At 41.0% G+C, this 21,987-nt stretch overlaps 1 protein-coding gene across 1 annotated transcript in view; it reads left to right on the top strand.

The window, feature by feature from the left end:
• The first annotated feature begins 707 nt into the window (after positions 1-707).
• ZNF804A (zinc finger protein 804A) overlaps positions 708-21,987 on the top strand; it is a 289,494-nt gene continuing 268,214 nt past the window's right edge. Inside the window, exon 1 of the mRNA XM_075608873.1 lies at positions 708-1,338. Coding sequence (XP_075464988.1) covers positions 1,228-1,338 — 111 coding nt within the window. The 5' untranslated portion in view covers positions 708-1,227. The remainder of the gene's footprint in view (positions 1,339-21,987) is intronic.

The following is a 21,987-nucleotide window of genomic DNA, read 5'->3' as shown; positions in this document are numbered from 1 at the left end:
TAATTTCTCAATTTTTACATGGTGTGGCGATTTTCACTTCTCATTCGCCACACCTGTGGCTACATTGAAAAATAGGTGGCCCCCTCTGGTCTAAGAAGTAGAGCAGGAGAAATAGGAGGGTTACCGGGGTAGAGATGGTCTAAGGGGGTGTAGCAGAAGGAGCAGAAATGATCAGAGGTGTAGAGCAATAGAGGCAGAGGTGGTCCAAGGGCTAGAGTAGTAGGGACAGAAGTGGTCCAAGTGTTAGCGTAGAAAGGGGGTTAGTGTCAGAGGGCTAGAGCAGGAGGGGCAAAAGTGGTCTGAGGTGCAGAGCAGCAGGGGCAGTAGTGGCCTGAGTTGTAAAACAGAAGGATTACACAAGGTGCACACATGGAGTAGAGCTGGGGGGTCCGGTTTGCAGGTATTAGGCAACAAACTCACCTAGAAGATGCGTTGCCTCTTTAAGAGTCTCCTCTTCTTCCCTGCTCGGGTGACATCATAAGCCTGAACAGAGTAGAGATGCAGAGAAGAGAGAGGAAACGGAGGCTGCAGCCCAGGCAGGGGGATACCGCACCCTCAGAGGAGAGTCAGGGGGGCTGAAGCACCCCCACAGCCACACTTCCTGCGCGTCTGCTGTCACAGTGACTCTCCTCTCTCCCGTGCTACGCGTTCCCTCTCACACATGCAGGGCTGGACGGGGAAGACTCGGCGTAGCTGCTGCTGCTGCTGCTGCTGCTGCTGCTGCTTCCTCGCCCTCTAGCTCCCCTGTCTGAGAGCTGCTGAGCTCACTGCATGACAAACGCTGCAGCTCTGAAAGCCAATTGGCTAGAATTCAAAACTTGGCAAGGTACCAAACATTCTGGGCATTACTGGATGAATAATGCCTTGCAATCAGCCAATGAGCTTTGAGAATTGAAGGGATTATCCGAGTTTTAGCCTATGATGTATAATAATACCATGCCTGGCAGAAGCGGAGGCGGCAGCAGCAGCAGCCAGCTCAGGTTCTGGAAGGAAAGCAGCGGAATGCTCACACACTGTAGCCACTGAGTTGAGCCACAGCAACACCAGACCCATCACATACTCACTGTATGAGAATTGTCTCCCACCCAGACAGATCGCACACTTAATTTTGACACCTGACAGAAGATTTGCTCTGGAAACCTTTAGCAGAAGAAGGGGCTTGTGTGTGGTTGCATCTCCCCATTATATATAAACTGTATGCACTGAAGTGCATCCCGACGACTTCCCATGGAGTGCTACTACATTGTAATCAGCTCCGCGCACCTGAGCAATGGACACTTTCGCAACATCAAGGGAGTTTTTAGAGGACCCCTCAGTAAGAACGGCACCAAGACTCTGGTAGGAATCCTTATTTCTAGCAATTGTTATACCGTAGATCTCTCTCCGTTGCAGAACTGGTTTGTTGACGTACGATGCATGCACATGACTAAGCAATTTGGGTCTGCGATGAACAAATTAAATATTAATATGAATAATGACTGATCCATTTTGCATTTAGTTGTATATCCCAAATGGGAGGGTACATTATGTGCTTCTTATTGTGGTGTGATATGACAAACATGCTCCTGAAGTTTAGAAGTGGCTGCTTGAGATGTATATTGGGATTTTACTCTTATTTGGGGGGATTATGTATCAAAGGATGCTAGAGCTCTTTGTTGAAAAGCATTTTCATTCTGTCTCTATGGAGTCTCTGCATCAAGGATAAAAGTTGCATTATTGGTATTGTTGTTTCCTTTGATACATCTGGGGCATTAGTTTGCCCAATTATTGCATCAAAGAAGAATTGATACATGACTCCCCCATAGCATGAAGTTATTGTTCACCTCTTTGTCCCCTGAGCATTAGAATGATTGTGGAGTTTGGGATGAGGTTTATACAGCTAATATAATGGGATGTATTAAATGCTACTTCATTGTCTGCAACTTTTTTTTCTTTGTGTGTATTTCACTTTTTTTTTTTTGACCAAGTGAGACTTGGAGAAAATTCCCTTGAAAAGTAATCTGCATCAGACCTGATATTTATTGAAACAAAATAAAATAAACTTTTCTCACTTTAGGTGCAGACACAAGTACAGTGGGAACATTTTTCTTTGAATTCTGCATGTAAAACTACTTCTTGGGAGTTACAGAGACCTATGGTGTACTGATAATATCATGCTCCAAGGATTGTTAATGAATGTATCAGTGTTTTACTACATAAAACTGCATCTTGATGTACAGTAAATCGAACTTTTTTCTACTACTCATATCACTTCTTGTATATTTGAGTAAGATCAGATATCCAGAAAAGATTGCTGTACATTCAAACAAATCGAGAGAAAAGTGAAGACATGGAAAACAGAAAGTGCTACTGTACATCTCATTGTAATTTGTGCATCATGTACCTCTTCGTTTTGCTTTATATAGACATCCATCGCTTGCACAAACAGGATGATATACCTTAATGCTAAAAGAGGCGTCTCTTTGTGTCAAATTACTGGCATAGTCAACAATTCTGGATAAATTGCATGTGAATCATATGCTGTAGGATAAACCTAATATTGTTTAAACATTTTTAAAATCACGAATTAAGATTTCCCTAGTTTCCACCTATTTCTGCATTACTGGTGAGTTTAATAGTCTGTAAAATTCTAAATTTTTGCTAGTACATGGACATCCTCAGGAATGCCCTGGGAGTGCTTCAATGGCTCATATTACTTTTAATGAATGCAGAAGAATTCCATTGACTTCATTGCATGAAAGACTTATGTACAAGTTAGCAGATATTCATATATAAAGAGAATGAAAATAGTGTACGATGTGTATTGGATCTTAATAGTAGTGAAGGAAGTAACTCTGCAATTTTTGGCTTAATGTTTTTTTTAATCAGTACAAAAGTTAGAGATGTCAATTTAAAGCTGCTCTACAGTGCGAACCTTGAACAGCTTTAGTATCCCCAAATAGTCACAGTAGCTGTCACTAAATAAAACTAAACTTTCAACCATTATATTGTCCAAATCTTTTTTACCTTCAGCATCATAATTCCATCTCCAATAATTTTTCATAGATTTCATAGATTTTCTGAGAGATATTATAGTACTTTGTGGAGCAAGTTGTACACAAGTTATAACTGCCAATATGATTTTATGACTGTGTAAGTTGTTATTAAATGGACCAACAGATGTTATTTCCCCCTCCTGCCTCCCTCCCGCCCCCCCCTTAACGAGGAGTAATGCATAAAAAATGTGGGCTCAGTGACATTTGCTACATCTGTATGAAAATTATTTGCATGGAAACTAGAAATTATACTTACTGGGCATTTTATTTGAGTAGAAGTATTTATTTTAACCTTGGAATATCCATCCATTATATGAAAAGTTTTTCCTTCCTACATATCGCAAATGTTGTTGACTTACTTTACAGACGCACTTTAATAAACTGACCATTTCATTTTTCCCACCAGTCAGGTACTAGATAGAGGTAAAATCATGCAAATACAAACTCTTTATTTTTTTAGCTCCATTAACCTGCACTTTGGTTACATGCCTTTATTTTAATTACTGGGATGGGAGAGAATTTGAGTCAGTCAGTATAAATCACACCTATTTTCTATTATCTAGGATTTAATTAAAACGCATTCAGAATGTCTCACTGCATATGTAAATGCATGTAAAAATAATCTGCGACTTACATACATTTTTCTCAGTGAACGCCAATTTTCATTTTTTTTTTTTTAATACATTTTTGATCCAGGGGTCTCTTGAAGCTGAACAGTGGCACTTCCTCTGGGGTCCCTTTGAAATATCCACTGCAAAAAATACTTGTCTGGGGGGAAAAATATGGTTGCTATACCCATTTAAACTTGGCAGCCAATCGAATGTCCCAGGGAGATCTCGGCATTGCCTTATATTTGTGACCATGACTGTTTATTTTTTTTTATACTGTTCGTGCATTGTGGCAGAAACGTGTGACAGTGACCTAGGCCTAATGCATGACCTCAAACTTGTATGAAGGCCAGCTCTAAAAGTTTTTGTCACGCCTTTCAAAATAGTGAATACATTGAGAGGTCTGTTCTTTGCAGGTGAACAAGTGATAAATGAATAAGAATTGGTTAGCTAATGTAAAGAAGTGATATGATTATATATGCCACCACGCACACCAAAGTCAATGCAAAAACACAATGTTTTATCTCAATGGAGATATTTACAGCCTCACAAAAATGCTGTGCACAAAGACATGGTTTTTATGCCACAAGTTACACATTAACAGATTCCCATTATTTCAAACATCAATTCACAGTACAAAATATAGAGTCAATATAAAGAACCCTTATTCTGAATGTGGACAAATAAAGACAAATGGCACAGTGCTGGTACAAAAACATTGCACTGTATTTATTAAATAAATTACATTTCTCTATATATTATATTTGATTTGACAAGCCTGGTGCTCTTTTTTGCACAAGAGAATCTTTGACACATGAAGGACAATGGGGCTTATTCATTAAACTACCTTAGCACTGATGAGAGTGCTGTGTTCAACAAGCGTGTGCTTGGCCAGAAACCCCCTTTCTCTTCCCCTCATCTCTATTTACTCCATAATAAGAATTGGGTGGGCTAAGAATAAAGAAAACACTTAATTAATACTTCCCCATTCAGAGGCCCATAGGAAATGGAATTTGTCATGAAACCCCACAGAAACAAAAGAAGCAGAGTCTTTGATTTTAGCATGGTTAGATTAGTCTAAGGTAGCCAATTGGGTTATTGAATTGCTTACAAGAGATTGGAATGGCACCTTTAAGTACTCAAACTCTCTGTCTCCTTTCCTTTATTCTGACACTAAAAGGCTGAACATTACGTTGATAATATTATCATGGGATTGGAAGACACAAGATAAATGATAACCACTCTCCCCTTTCAGAGTTCATGTTAAAAAATTGCATTAAAATGTTTTTAAATCTTTTAAGTAAATATTTAAAAATGTACCCGGGTCTAATTTTTAAGGCATTGATTGTTATCCTTTTTAATGCTGGAAACCCAGCCAGAGGCGCCAACTTTCATAACATCCGGGGGAGAGAATGCAATTTCCCCATGAAAATCAACAAAGGTTCCATGATATCCCCTGAATGTTATAAGGGCCACTAACATGCCAGCTTTTGCTTTGCCCAGGGAATGTTATAATGGCACTATAAAGGTTAAGATTACTGACTGTGACAGCATGAAAAGTACCACTAAGAGTACCATTTATCAGTTTATTTATTAGGCATATGAGGCTCATAGTACCACAATGTTTTAATGCCACTTCAACCATTTATTAACATTAGGTCACTTTGGTCTAGAACTCCAACTTTAATCCTTTGGGTACCCAAATACATATTCACTACGTCATGTGGTCTGGCACTCTAGGGCCCCCGTGATGTAGTGGCTATGTAATGCCCAAGGAATGCTTTTTGTACAGCTTAGGCCTTGCCCCCGCTGCCTGCTACAGCGTCCGCTGTTGTGGACACTGCGCTCACGAGAGCCCTCCCCGCAATGGCGCCGGGCCCGCTGCGATGGGGGGCCGCAGCGCTCGCGCGAGAGCTACTCCTGCTCTCAATAGAATTGAGAGCAAGAACTCGCGTCGAGCGGCTAGGTACGCCTCCCGGCGGTTCAGCCAATGAGGGCGAACCTGCCGGGTGACGTCATGGCTGCGCCCCCGTCACTCCTCCGCCACGCCCCCCCCCCCCGGTCTCTGCTCCTGCAGTGAGCTGCAGACCGGGGAATCGCCGGAACGCGCAGCCAAAAGCGCGGGCGCGCATTACAGCGCCGTGACCGGGGCCTTAGCCTTAGGCTGAGCTCAGACAGAAGGCGATGTGATGTGCGCACGTCCATCGCAAGTTTGGGTTGTGCGGTGGGAGTTTTCAAACTGAAAACTCCACCGGCGTTGTCGCTGCGACATTTTGCCGGCACAACCCAAATTGAAATTTGGGGCTGCAGTCGCGTGACGCGAGCTGGTTCAGCCAATAAAGGCGAACCAGCTCCGTGACGCGTTCGTTACACGCCCCCGCCACGCCCCCAAACACCGCAATCTGCCTCCTGCAGTTTGAGCACAGATCACTGGGCTGCAGGAGCGAGCAGCAGGGGCGCAAACGCTAGCAAGTAGGTGTAGCGCCCTGTCTGAGCGAGCCCTTAGATCGCGCCTTGTGTTGCCATGGAGTGAATGACGAGATCGTATAGGGAAATGGAAGAGGACCTCTCTTCCATTTCCAGGTTAACGGCCACTGCGCACACGGTCATGTGACCACGATGTGCTAAAGGGGCCTGGAATTTTGGTGCCAGGGTCCCTCCGGCATTAAAAGGGAGTAGGGTTAGCCATTCCAAGGTTGTCTGCCAGTTTTGCTGAAAAGACTGTCAGTAGCAGAAAACACAATGAATGCTGCATTCCTCTTGCATTTGTGTAACGTAATTCAGTGAGGTATTCCCATGATTTTTCTCATGCAATTCTGTGTTCCACATGGCAGTGTGTTAGAGAGTATTTTAATGTGTGTGAGTGACTGAAGGCTCTACCTGCATTCAATTATGATAATGAAGCTGGAGTATGGTAAATAAAGTACAAGTTAATGAGCTTGAGATTTTACCTTCAGGTCTGAGCTGACAACAGAGGGGTGCTAAATTAAGCTTACACAGGAATGTAATATAAAAAAAAAAACAATAGATCTGCAGGCTTTTCTCAGAATCTGTACAAAATAGCCTTTACTGTGTATTTTATGTTGCAATTAGTGATGATGCCTTGACTGGTTAACTGTACATTAAAGTGATGTGCCTACTTGGCATTACTGAAACAAACTTGATGTAATTACTGTATATTCAATTATTTTCTTTCTTTTTAACTATTATTATTTCTTAACAGCATCACATATGCTTTATACAATTAAGGTGGAAAGGTCAAAAGGCATATAAAGCTATATCACATACCAGAATTAAATTAAATACAGTATTATAGCTGAATATTTAACTTTTGCGTCTGTTTTTCATTGTGCTTGTAGTACAGTAAGTGTAAATTCTTGATTTTGGTAAGCTTTTAGTATGTTGTCCAAAAATACACACATTGCATTTGGATAAATGAAAAAATAATAGTTTTTATATGAATTTATTAAATAGAACATTTATTTGATGCATGGGCCAAACATATATATTTTTATTTTGTTTGTCCAAAGAATACTTTTATTTAAAAAAATGATCTTTTCCTTTGTCATCGTGATGCATATATTATAGTAAAATAAATACAAAAAAAGGGACAAACGCACAACTCGTGTAGTGTAGTATTAAACGTCATGATAAGGGTATAAAAAAGGGTGGAAATATATACACGTACATAAAGGTGAGTTAAAACAAGTATTTGTATATAAATACCATGTAGATGAGCTGTCCAGGAGTGGACATACCCTTGCGCTGGCACCTGGTCTGGACACAGTGGCAGTCGAAGGTAGCTGAATCCACAATCCCCGAAGCAGAGTTACATGCTAATATCCTCAGGCAAACACCTGCAGTTCAGCGACCAAGGAAAGGCACCGTAACACTCCACTCAGACAGCTGGCGAATGATCGCTCTCCCTCCACCTTGGGCGGCTTGCTCAGGAACGTACGCTGATGATGCCACCACCGAAACTCGCACAGAAAAACCCAGGAAGCGTCCCGTGAACAGTAAAAAAAACATTTCCTTTGCAGTTAGTGCCAAGTAGCACTCCGATGGTGAGGAATGTCACAAAGTTACATAAGTAACACAAAAGTATACTTTTGTGTTACTTATGTAACTTTGTGACAGTTCTCACCTTTAACGCACCTTTTTGTACGTGCATATATTACCACCCTTTTTTTTTTTTACATTTTATTTAACATTTTTAAGACAGATTCATAAGATATTTAACATATATCACATAATGCATTTTACAGAACATGAAACGGGGTTTAAATAATATCGGGGAAGACAGGTACAAGACATACAGTGCTACTACTAACATCTATATATATTCCTTATATATATATATATATATATATATATATTCCTTCAGCATTAGGACTCCAGTAGATCCATACTGTATATCACCTAGAATCTTATTTGCCTATGAAAGTGTGTAAACCAGGGCTCCCAAGTATCAGTAAATATATTGGATTACCGCCCTTTTTATACCCTTATTGTGATTTTTAGTACTACACTATGAGAGTTGTGCGCTTGTCCCTTTTTTGTATTCATTTGAGATCAGGGCTGCAGAGCCATCAGTTGGCAGTGCCCATTTCTCCACAAAGAGAAGGAATTCCAATTATAGTATTTACCAGTATTACTTTTATTATTATCACTTTTAAGTGTACTATTTAATCTGAGCACATCTGCACAATCTGTATATATCACCTTCTGAGTGCTCAGTGCACCTTATATATAACACTTTCACTTTTGATTCATTTTTACAAGTCACTTAATATTTCACAGTTTTCATTTAGTTCACAAGACTTTTTTCTGCCATATATTACGATAAAACACTTTTTACCGTTTGGGAAAATACTGCAGTACCTTTTTTTCTGGTATACATTTGCCACCATTGGGATATCTTGACAGCTTAACACTGATCATCTGAACTTTGGAGTTTTTCAGCATTATTTTCTTGTTTAGGTATTAGCACCTAACCATCTACTGATTAAAACTGTGTGCAACACATATTCTTTGATTATTGACGTTCTATTTTCAGAGTTAATGACCCTTTCACTGTGGAGCAGTTCATGCTTCTCTGGCAGGGAGGGACTGCACACAACTTTGATTCTCTTAATATCATATTGCCATCATTTTTACATACAGTATGTCAGTATTAATCAAGGCAAAAGCAACATTGTAGGGGTTTGGCACGATAATATCATGATATATTAAGTATTTTAATCAATCTGGAGCTTCACGGGTTAATGTGGTTACCGTTTGATTTAAAAAATACAAAGAAATGTTTTATGGCCTGTTAAACCCTTGGCCAAGCGTAGTTTTATGACTGATAGAATCTAAAGATATGAACATCTGTTTTGTCAGATTATGGCCCCTCTGACACTCATGTAAACAGGACACTTGTAAAGGTACTTTCAAAGCATTCCTGGAAGGGATATACAGGGTGCCAAGGAGCATTACTGTATGATATAAGAAATGATAGGCCTGACAGCAATTCATAAGACTAACAAATGAATATCTGTCAACGTTGCGATTAGACAAATCAAATCATACTACACACTGCATGGGTTAGAGGTGCCTAAGACCAGGACCGCCAACAGGGAGGGACAGCTGGGGCTACTGGGCAAGGGGCCCGGCCTCCCTGCCGGTAACCCTACAGTTCTCTTAACATAGGCAAGAAGGGCCCTCCCCTTTACTGGCGGCCGCCCCTATCTTTCCCCCCCTCCTCTCCTGCAGGACTGAAGGGCCCTCCACTTCAATCAGCACCGCCCATCTATCTCTCCCTTTCCCCAGCCCCTCCACGGGCTTGCAGGGCCCTTCTGTGTACTGCCATGCTGCTCCAGCAGGCACATGCAAGGGTCCCAGGTAAGCCCACATGCCCCATACCACCCTTATACCACCCTCCCAGCCCCCTTACCCCCCAAGGTGTGTGTTTGTGTGTGTGTGTGTGTGTGTGTGTGTGTGTGTGTGTTTTTGGGGTGGAGAGCTTAGTGTGTGTGTGTGTGTGTGTGTGTGTGTGTGTGTGTGTGTGTGTGTGTGTGTGTGTGTGTGTGTGTGTGTGTGTTTGGGTAGGGGTGATTATTGTGTTTGTCTTTGTGTGTGTGTTTGAGATGGGGCTTATTGTATGTGTGTGTGTGTATTTGGAATGGGGGATTTATTGTGTGTGTGTATTGGGATGGGTGGCTTATTGTGTGTGTGTGCGTGTGTGTATTTGAGGAGGGGGTTTATTGTGTGTGTGTATTTGAGGAGGCCGGCTTCTTGTGTGTATTTGGGGAGGGGGGATTATTGTGTTTGTATTTGTGTGTGTGTTTGCGGAGGGGGCATATTGTGTGTGTGTGTGTATTTGGGAAGGGGGCTTATTAGGGGTGTGTGTCTGTATTTGTGGAAGGGGGCTTATTGTCTGTGTCTGTATTTGGGGTGGTGGGCTTATTGTGAGTGTGTATATTTGGGGAGTGGTGCTTATTATGTTTGTATTTGTGTGTGTGTGTGTGTTTGGAGAGGGGGTTTATTGTGTGTGAACAAGTGATCAAAGTGCAAATCAGTGAATTAAAAAATGGTGATTAAGTAATGACTGTGTTGAAAAAAAGTGTCAAACAATTAATGCACTCACTAAGATGTGGTTCAAATGATGGTATGCTGGTACACCATTACTCCTCAAAATAAGAGACCTTTGTGAAGGTGAAAAGTGAGCCCGCTAGAGAACGGTGTATTAACCCTTGTCCCATATGCAGGTCACATGCTCACCGGTGTGCCGTACGTGACGCGCTTACTTACTAATGTGCACTGGGTGCAAAAATACTACAGCAGACATATCAAAGGAAAGAAATGTCATATTCTTCATGGTTTTCGGTCCCAGTTTTGAAGCCACGAGACTGATAAATGTATTTTGGGAATACACAAAAATGAAGAGACTGCAACACACCACTAAAAATGAAGAAGGCGGGTAACTTGGATACAAAAATAAAAAAAGAAGATGCAAAATACAAAAATAAAACACAAAAACTTGGATACAAAAATAGCTTTAATGGATCCTTGGCAAATAGACCGGCATGTTTCGCACTTGCGGCGCTTTCTCGAGGTCCCTCAGAATAGATTTTGTCTATTCACTCCCGCAGACGGCACACCGGAGGACAACAATCAGGCCAGGAACTCAAGAAGCCCAGAACTCAAGAAGTTATAAGGTACATCTGACTTTGTGCAGTTATCGTAATTTGCCTTACTGGAGAAGACATACAGTATGGATGGCAAGGGGAGTGTTTACTTAGTATTACAAGGACATATAAGAATATTCTATGCCATTTATCTCCCTGGATGCTGCACGCTCTGACATTTGTGGGGCCAGGTAGGCGTTATCTTATTCCCCATTATTGGATACCCCCGAACGTATACTCCATATTCATATGTATGGGCCTGATCATATCCACATATTTTATAAGAAGTTGTTCAAGTTTAATGAGACCTCAACAGTCTCTTGTTGCTAGGAATATTTTGGAGCCCCAGATTCCATTGAACTTTCAATCCTTATTTTGAGAATACAGATGGATTAGTCTCCAATCCTAATCCCTACCCTATGTAATTTATCAGATAACCACAAGCAGGGACAGATTTCCCGGAACCCAGGACAAGCATTTCAACAAGCCCCCCCCCCCCCCCTCATGTCGGCAGTCTTGTGAGCCCCCCCCATTTCACACTTTGTGAGACCCCTCTTCTATTCCCCCCTCCTCTATTTCCCCCCCCCTCTATTTCCCCCTTTCACTCAAGCCCACCTTCTCACCCAGGCCATACACACATAATCCCCCCACAATAATTACCCCCCACAAAATACATATAATCGCTCCTACCCCCCAAATAATACCAAAAAAAATCCCCCCAAGTACATACAAAAAACCCACCCCAAATACATACAAAAAAGCACCCCTAAATTCATACAAAAACGTGCTCCCAAATACATACAAAAAATCACCTCCCAAATACATACAAACCCCCCACCCCCCACCCAAATACATACAACCCTCCTCCCTCAAATTATGAGCACATTCACATGCCTCAGGCAGGTCCAATCTGGTTTATCCATAACCACATAATATACAGTTCTTCCACTGCAGACAGGAATTCTGGGTAATGCCAATAAGAACTCAAAAGTCGAGATTCATCAAGCCGCCATGTTATTGCACCTTGATATGGGAGTAACTGGCGTTTACATAAATGGCAGTTACCACTGAATTTACTTCAAATGTGCATTGCAAAATACAGTATGTAGCAATTTAAAAAAATTACATACAGCAAAATGTTGACAATTGTGCAAGTGCTGTGTTGAAGTGAAAAAAAGCACTAGCTCCACTAGTGATCACTACCAATGAACAGTGACTATATACAAATCTAATGATACAAAAAAAGAAATACAGTGCACACGTGATAATTAACGTGACTAAATGAGTTCAAAACCCCCCTGCTCAAACAGGTATACCTCCTGGAGTGTCCGTGTAAACTGCAGTATGTAGGGAAGACTGAAAGACCTATAAGGGTCAGAATCATTGAACATCTAAGCAGTATAAAACGATCACTTGTTACACATAGTTTATCAAAACATTTCACGGAGAAACCCCAGGGGGACACCACTGGTCTGACATACATGGCCATTGAACATGTCCCGGGCCACTCGCGGGGGGGGGATCGCAACCAGGAACTCATGAGGAGAGAATCTTTCTGGATACATAAGTTGCGGACCCTCTACCCTAGGAGCCTAAACATGGAAATAGAGATAGTACCTTTTTTATGATGCTAATGTATCATCAATGCTAATCATGTCTCTCTTGTCCATTTCTTTTCCTTTTCTCTCTGCAATTGACGTGTCCTTTTTTGTCCCTTGATATGTAGTTCAAAACATATAGGATCACTAGATGAGTCAACGCTGTCAATGTTTTTTATATCCCCCGGGGCATATACCCCTAGGTTCCTCATTGACAGGATGTTTAAACCAACTGTTTGGATTCCTTTTTACACTGAATTGTATAAATTAATGATTTTTGCTATTGACATGATGCCGCTTGCAAATAGATTCTGAAAGTATGTGTACCATAGAGATGTTCTTTTACCATATATGATTATGTAACCCATGATCATTGTACATGACGAAGTATCTGTCACCTACCCTCACACTCGATTAGCGGGTTTATAACAGTTCAGACAACGGTCCCTTTAAATTCACCGTCAGTCCTGTAGGGGGACCCTTTGCTCCAAACCGCTAATTTGGATATTGATTCCCATATGGGCATATACCCATAATAAACCTTTTTTCCCCACACCCCTGTACAATTCCGGATTGAAGTATTCCCCCCTTCTTTTTCATATGAACCCCCTTCCCCCTTTTCATGTTAACCTCCGGTCTCATATATAAACTCTTTTTTATACGTACTTTTTTTTACTATATACCGCATTTTATGAGAATTTATAAGTAGATAGTATCAGGTAGATTGTTTATCCTCAAGTCGATTCCACTCCCCATATTGAATCATAACTCGGTTCATGGATTTAAATAACATGTCATATAATTATCCCTTTATAATCATGTGGCTGCTCCCTTATGTACATTGATGAATTCCTCGTTAGTGATTAGTGCAGACCTCGTACAAACAGATGTTTTAAATCACAATTAATGATGCAAGTTATATTAAGACGCAGACTAGTAGGGGGCGGTACATTCTTGACGAAGCCACGTACCGATTGGCGAAACGCGTAGAGTGGTACCCGCCTATTGGAAGAGAGAAGCAGGAACGTAGATTGTAGACCCTCCACCGCAAGTGACGTATCGCGACCAAACCGGAAGTGACGTATCGGAGTCCACCGGAGGGGACGGGACGTCACGCTTCAGAGTGAGCTCCGGATATACACTGAATTGACGTCTATCACAAGGACTGGAGCAGAAGATACCCGAACACTCCAGAGGGAGCTGAGAGGGGGGTGCGTCCAACGTAGCAGCGTCCCACACAGTACATGCACACCGGAGGTGGTGGGTGAGCCCAAAATCCACAGTCTACTCTCTTCCATCACATTATTGTGATTCATGCTTGATTTGATTGTTTTTATTGTAAGTGTTCATTTTTAAACCCTATAAAAGTTACGTTTTTTACATTATTGGTCTGCACTATGGATACTCTTTCTCCCACATATATTATGCTGTCCTGCTGAGATTGGGGGTCCACACCTTATCAAGAATCAAGAGTTCCTTTCCGCTGAGACCACTGTGTCACACTGCCCGTATTTTATCTACATCTTGTGAGTAGGCTATTCATACGAGCCAAGACACATCATTGTATTAACCCATTGAGTACCAAACGGTTTACACTTAGAAGATATTTTGTTTTATTTCCCTTCCATGCTGCCCCTGGAATACACACGAACCGACAATTGTGCAAGAAAAGTAAGCTAGGAGAGGGATAGTATCAGTAACGGGAAAGTTATGGAATGTTTTGAAAAGGAGAGTTGGATGGATCAAAGTATCAAAATATCCCAGAATTTAAAAAAAAAAAGGTGTAATACGAAGTGAATCCCACCAGTGACTAGAGATCCAAATAAAAAAATATTTTTAACATTTTCGACAATGTTCAAAATGTTGCTCATCATCCATACAAATGAACTCTATCATTACTATTTGTACTTTTTAAATGTACATACAGTATGCATACAGTATGCATATCCACTATATTATACACTAGAAAATACCTGCAACAGACTGTAATAATAATGGATGCTATAGTCCAGAGGTGAATTAAATAAATCACCCCTGATGGTACTTAAGGGCCAGAATTATATGAAGACAAAAAACAAACAGATGCCCAAATCAAAGCACTCTAGCATATCCAAAAAGTATCACATTTATTAATGCAATATCTAAAAATACACACAACATATAATAAAGTGAGCTGAGGAAAATACTCTTAATACCTAAGATGACTGCCTGTATATAGGCGATGATGGAACTAGAATCACCAAATATCTAATCATCAAAAAAAACATAAGGAATGAATACAGTATAAATATCAACACTCATATATAAAATATAGCTCCTGTAATAGCGGTATAAGGTGAAAATAAATTTCACCTTACCCGCTAATGACACCGCCCGGGGTATAAATCACAACTATGAACAAGACATCCCTTGAAAAAATGCATCAGACCGAATGAATCATATGTATTAAGATAGTATAATAGAGTGGTAACTCTAGTACAGAGATTATATACAATACTAGCACAACGAGTTAGAAAATAGAAGGCAAGCCCTGTCAATTAAGGCAATATTACTAGATCATAATTGTCCGTTGCTCTCCTCACGGTGTTAACATAGTGAAGTAAATACTTATCCGGTTTCTGATCATTTGCAAGTCCAGGGACAATCACCGCACTAAAAGTAAACTTCAATAGCCACCCACAGCATCCAGGTCAGCCTGCATCTGTTTGAATCCAGAGCTCCAATGAAAGTTTATTGTACAAATACCGGTACCCTGTCTGATCAACAGGGTATGTGTACTAATACTGTATGCAGTGACTGTAACATATATAAAGACACAGGCGCAGCATTAGTGATTTGTTTTAGTGTATTGCAGCTATACTGTGTGGTTATGTGGTAGCCCTGCGTATGTATCCCTGTTTAAAATTATAGCTAAAGTAATATAAAGTTTAGGAATTCTCCACAACAGGATGGGGAAAAGTTCTCTGAGTACTTACATAGAATAGAGAAGCTACAATACCGGTTGTTATTAAGGGGAAGAATTGAAGCTGGTCAGGCCGACAAGGAGCGACTAGAACAAAGCGATTGTGCACATTATTGGACGATTTAACTGTGATAGAACTACGGATTAGATATAGGAAAGAGGATCCTCCCATGTTTGAACAGCTTATACAGGAAGTACGTGCAGAAGAGGACAAGAAAGAGACCAGATCGGCACTTAGAACTACAACTACCCACACCAGGGTAGCTGTCGCCAGTGCAGGACGCTGTGAGGAGAACGGTGCTAGCAACGCAGAGCTTAGAAAACCAATTCAAGAGCTAACAATGCAAATGAACACATTGATGATGGCTGCGGTACCCAAAAAGAAGGCCTCACTCAGCAGGTACTCTTCCGGATATGCTCCGGACCTATGACCGGGACCGATTCCCTAGAACTCAAGGTATGGGTTGTTTTCAGTGTGGAGAACATGGACATCTGGCTGTGTACTGCAAGGCAACAAAGGCAAGAGAAGCCTTCAAGAAGCAGGGAAACGACAGAGGGTTCTGGTAACGGAGCATGCTAGGCCCCAAATGAAGAGGAGCTCCTTGACTAACACATCCACAAGCATCTGCGGGTACCCCAATCTGCCAATTGGGATTCTTGGCCCTTCTGCCCGAGTGAGGGCGTCTATTGAAGGAAAACCATGCAAGCTTCTTCTGGATAGTGACTTGCAAGTGTCTATAATCTTCCAATCATGGTACAACCGATATCTGCGACACCTGCCATTGCAGTCACTGAATGGACTTGTGGTCTGGGGCCTCAGTGAAGCTAGCTATCCGTACTTGGGCTATATGGTTGTGAAGTTGGAATTTCCCAAGGAAATTGCTGAGGTAGCTGGACCCCTTGAAGTAGTGGCACTAATATGTCATGAAGCCCGTGAAGGAGGAGAAGCTGGAGCCATAATAGGAACAAATGCGAACATCTTCAGCAGACTAGCAGTGGTGCCAGATTGTTAGAGGAGATGATTACAATCAGACATTGACCATTGACCCTAGGTGTTTGAAGGCCTACTGACGAGCCGAGAATGAAGCCACTAACAAGTCTTATGACCACATAGGAGAAGTCCGTTGGGCCGGTCTTCGGTCAAAAAAAGTGCCTCCCCACCATGAATTTTGAATTGAAGGGAAGGTGACCCTCCATCAAGAAGTAAAAGGTTCCACCATAATTATAGAAGACCATGTCCCCAGACAATTTCCTGAGGGACTATTAGTAAAGGCCGGAGTGCTGTCCGTACAGAAAGGAAAAACAGATACTATAGGAGTGGAAGTGAGAAATGAGACTTCCCATGATGTGTGGATACGAAGAGGCACTGTGATAGCTCACCTGTATAGTGCTGAAGTGATGGGCCCAGCCGGGATAAAGAAGAATCAGAACAGAAGACTGATGCCAGACATGTTAAATTTTGGATACATTCCTATTCCAGAACACTGTAAGAAATGGCTACAAGAAAAAATGGCTCGTAGGCCAGAGGTTTTTTCCAGTCAAGAATGGGATGTAGGAAAAGCCCATGGAGTGGAACACCATATTCATCTTCATGATGCTCGCCCTTTTAGAGAAAGGTCACAGAGATTGGCCCCAGCTGATGTGGAGGATGTGAGGAGACACCTCCAAGAACTAAAGAGAGCTGGCATAATGTCTGAATCCAGAAGCCTGTATGCATCACCCATAGTGTTAGCCCGGAAAAAAACCGGAGCCGTGTGGATGCGTATTGACTATCGCACATTGAGCAAAAGGTCCACCCTAGATCAGTATTTATTTATTTTTATTTATAAAATATTTTACCAGGAAGTAATACATTGAGAGTTACCTCTCGTTTTCAAGTATGTCCTGGGCACAGAGTAAAACAAATAGTACATGGTTACAAGTACAGTTACATAAATGAACAGGGTATACATTATATACAAGACATTGCGTGCACAGTTAAAGAAAAAATATATTATGAGCGTATGAAACAGTTACAGACCAGGTTAAAATGTGAGACAGCCTTAGATTTGAAAGAACTTAAACTGGTGGTGGATGTGAGAGTCTCTGGTAGGTTATTCCAGTTTTGGGGTGCACGGAAGGAGAAGGAGGAAACGTCCGGATACTTTGTTGAGCCTTGGGACCATGAATAGTCTTTTGGAGTCTGATCTCAGGTGATAAGTGCTGCAAGTGGTAGGGGTGAGGAGCTTGTTCAGGTAGCAGGGTAGCTTGCCCATGAAGAATTTAAGTACACAAAGTCACGTATAGAAGACGCATTGAATTGCCTCACTGAGAGCAAGTAGTTTTCTGTTTTGGATCTTAGCAGTGGATATTATCAGATCCCAATAAGCCAACACGACAAAGAGAAGACTGCCTTTATATGCCTGTTGGGGTTTTACCAGTTTTAGTGGATGCCTCAGAGAGTGTCAGGGGCCCCAGCTACATTCCAAAGGCTAATGGAACGAGTAGTGGGACATATGAACCTACTTGAAGCGCTGGTATACCTGGACAATATAATATTATTTGTGAAAACCCTGGAGGAACACGAAGCTCGGCTGATGAAGGTGTTAGATCGATTAAGTGGACTAAAATTATCAGGGGATTGATTCTATTGGCCCAGAGTGGCACAGTATTCCTTTTACAGTAGTATTTAAAATGTCTTCGTACTGTACAGATGTAGCAGACGAATTGCATCCGCTAGCATGTTAGCCCCGACCCTTTTTCACGCGCTATTGTATTTAGAACAGCAGTAATTCCCGTGGGCACATTGTGTGTGTCTTGCTACAATATAACAGCAGGAGCAATAATGGCTGCCACCTCTGTAGCTCCTTTTTACCATTAATTGGAAAAAGAGAACTATTCATCTATCCAGAAGAAAAAATACACTGGATTCCTTTTGCTTTGAGCTATAGAAGAAACATTTGTGAGTACAAATAAAAAAAAAAACCTCATATGCTTCTAAATATAGTAAAAGCTTAATTACCTACGGTCATTTAAAATTATTAGAAAGATGTTTTTCATTTTTGAATTTACAATTAATTTTAAAAAGTCCACTGACAGTTTACGTTTTATGTGTTTTCATGGTTACAAGCAACAATTCTCGAGTGCATTTTTTTCTTACCACATTAGCATAACACACAACTAAAATGTTGCATTTTTATGGCTTACACTGGAGAACTAATTATTGTTGCTGTTAGTGTAATAATGAATAGAATGAAAAATGCAGTATAGCAGTTGAAAAACAAACCATATTAAAAGATCATTTTAAAAATAGGACATATTTCTTATTATAGCTTCTCATTTAAGAACAAAAAGGTTTTGTGTAATATATATTTCATTTACTGTGTTCAGTGTAACATATGTTACTTTACAAATCCTTAAACACTCTTCCATGATCTCATTCTTCCAAACAAATGAACAAGTAATGTGGCTTCAACATGTGGAATAGCAAGAGAATTATACTGTACATTTGGATTCCGTTTTTCTTATTTGGGGATTGAAATATACACCTTCTTTCTTATATAGCTAATCCATTATTCTTGCACTCCATTTTAATTCTTCAATTTGCTTTCAGATTGTCTATTTGCATACAATTGTTTTTAAGATATCTTTTTGCTGATTACGTTCATTTTTCAATGATATTTTGATGTACAATATCTGAGTAAAAAGTGGTTAATATTAGAACCTTCTGAAAATACCATCTGTTCCCCCAGTCTACCATTTACTCTTGTTTACTCATATTGTGGTGTAAAAATCTTTTCCATTTCTTAAAATAACAGATGTCATTGTGACGATATGGGCAATGAGGCTCTTATAATAAAGGTGAAGCCCAGCTATTGCTATCGTCTGGATGAATATACAGGGTTGCCTTCTATATACATCCTATTGGGGCTCATCTGTCCAAATATATTATGTGAATGTATACTGTATGTGTAAACCTTTCTTTTTTGTGAAATGTATTTGTGCTTGTGTAACTGTGTGTTTTTTTGTTCTCTGGCATGCTTGGCTGGTAATACACTTACCCAGCCTACACGCCCAGAGATCAGTGTTTAACTGGTTCAACGAGGGGGTTGAGGACAAAGGATAGTGGGGGTGGGTCGGTCTCCTATCTGGGAGCTATAGTCTGCCCAGACAGAGAGGTGCCTATCCATCAAGAGATAGCAGGTCAGCATTGAGAACATAGGCAGGTAGGCACTTTTCTCATTGGCTGGTTTGTAAAGCCCGCCATCCTTGCCTGAGCGTCCCCGTCACACCCCCAGCCCCGATTGGCCAACACAGACGAGCCCTCGTGCTGTGATTGGCCCAACAAACAGCATGTGAGCTGTGATTGCAGCCCCATTCTCCATGATTTCCTATGGAGGCAGGAAATCTAGAAAAAGCGCAGCCGATCTCATCTCCACAGACCTTGCTAAGGCTAGCATGGAGATGGACAAAGTGGTGTCGTCTGAGGTTGTGCCAGAGACACCCGAGCCCGAGGCTGCCTGCTATTCCGAGTGGGAGATTTAAACTAGCTTGCCTGCATCTTCCAACCAGTGCTGCCTGGAGTTCCTGAGCCCTCACAGGAATGGAAGATGCACCGGGAAAGCTATTTTGGTGGCTTCCGGGCACCTAGGACTGCTTGGATTCCCATTGAATGCCCTGTGTGGAGTGAGTATAGCTTGGTTGGTGATAGTGTGTTGTGTCTGCTTGTTCCAGCCGAAATAAATATATTTTTATTTCACCTCTGTGTCCTGTCTGGTGCTTGATCCAGTGAAAGAGTTCTGGTCTCCCATGACAGTCATTACTAAGAAATATTGTATATAATAATTGTTTTCACTGTTTTCTGAAAATAAAAACAGAATTCGCATTCGAGAAAAATATTTAAGGTCTTACAAGGTCATAATTTTATATCCAGTGCTCTTTTTTTCTCCCTACACCATATAGTTTTCTTCATTGCGTCCTCTGGTGAAATATCTTTGGAAATGTTGTGATATTCTGCACAAACACTGCCAGTAACATTGATATTCTGTAGTATAACAGGATATGCTGTGCTGCATTGGGTAACAATGCCATGTGTATTGGGTTATGGATAGTAGTAAAGTATGTGGTGTGGCTGTGATTGAATGGGTGTTCAGGGCTACAAGAAAAGGTTCGATGGTTGAAGAGCACATCAGCTGAAAAACACATTAGTTGAAGTATGAAGTGAAGGTCAATAGGTTTTGATCATTAAGAGTATTTTATAGTTTTGTTGTCGGAAAATGAATCTGGGAATTTTGTACATTGAATGTTTGTGCTTATTTACATGGTATAAAGGAAGAAAGATGTGGTACTTGGTAATTGTTCATTTTCACAGCAGAAGAGTACTTCTCAAGTACTCTGCACCTTTATGAGGTTATGTTATCAAGTGGCCTTTTATTGCCTCTGGGACAAGAGTTGGAATGCAACTCCCAGAAACCATATAGGGGATAGATAAACAAAAAACGTAAATAGTACAATAGGTACAAATCCTTTAAATGCTGGTAGAAAAGTGGGTTGTGGATGCACTCACAAAGTAGATGTAAAAATCAAGCTCACCAGTCAACCATAAATCTGCTTTAGAAATATTAAATGAAAGATAAAGCAGAAACAGAGCATATTTCCATACAGGAGATTTTATGCAGTAAAAATAGAGTGGAAAAACTCACAAGCATCAGAGTTAAAATGGCATTAGAGCCCCCAGGCTGGATGAACAGACATCTCACTCTCCTCTTGCTGTCTGCGTTCCTTCTCTGGGGGGCACCTTCTGTGTTGTTCTTTCAGGAAGATGAATGAAGGAGAAGACGGATCGCCTGTCCAAGCTGTAGCTTCTTAAAAAGTCCTGTTCGCGATATTTAGCAGTCCTATGCATTTCACATGATACCTGCTTCCTCAGGGGCATATGAGTCCATACTAAAATGTCCAATTTTAAAATAACCTGCCATCTGATGACATAATCGGACACCACCGTACAAATTAAACAAACTTTAATCATCAGTCAAACACAGTAATAGCATTAGATATATTTTAAGCTACAAAACTGCAACATAAATATCACATCAAGGCTAAGCAGTAGTTTACTTTGTTTGCCTAATGAATAAAGTTTGTATAATTTGTACGACGGCATGTGATGGTGGCGGGTTATTTAAAATCAGTGATTTTACTATGGACTCATATTCCCTCGAGGAAGCAGGTCTCCTGTGAAATGCGTCGGGCTGTTAAACGTCCATAATTGGACTTTTTAAGGAGCTGTAGCTTGGACAGGTGACCCGTCTTCTCCTTCATCCAACTTTCTGAAAGACCCCCGAGGAGGAATGCAAACGGTGAACGGAGAAGAGAGTTAGACTGTTCATCTAGCCTGCGGGCTCCAATGCCTCTTTAAACTGATATTTGTGAAGGTATCCACTCCACTTTTACTACATAAAATCTCCTATATGGAATTATGCTCTGTTCCGGCTTTACCGCTTTCATTTAAGATTGCTAAAGAAGACTTGTGGTTGACTGATGAGCTTGATTTTTACATCTACTTTGTGATTGCACCCACTACCCACTTTTCTAACAGCATTTACAAGATTTGTACATAAAGTATTGCACTTATTTAAA

The sequence above is a fragment of the Ascaphus truei genome, chromosome 7 (genome assembly GCF_040206685.1).
Source record: "Ascaphus truei isolate aAscTru1 chromosome 7, aAscTru1.hap1, whole genome shotgun sequence".
In the NCBI taxonomy this organism is placed as follows: Eukaryota; Metazoa; Chordata; class Amphibia; order Anura; family Ascaphidae; genus Ascaphus; species Ascaphus truei.
The sequence above is the reverse complement of the archived record's forward strand: the minus strand, read 5'-3'. Positions and strand labels throughout refer to the sequence as shown.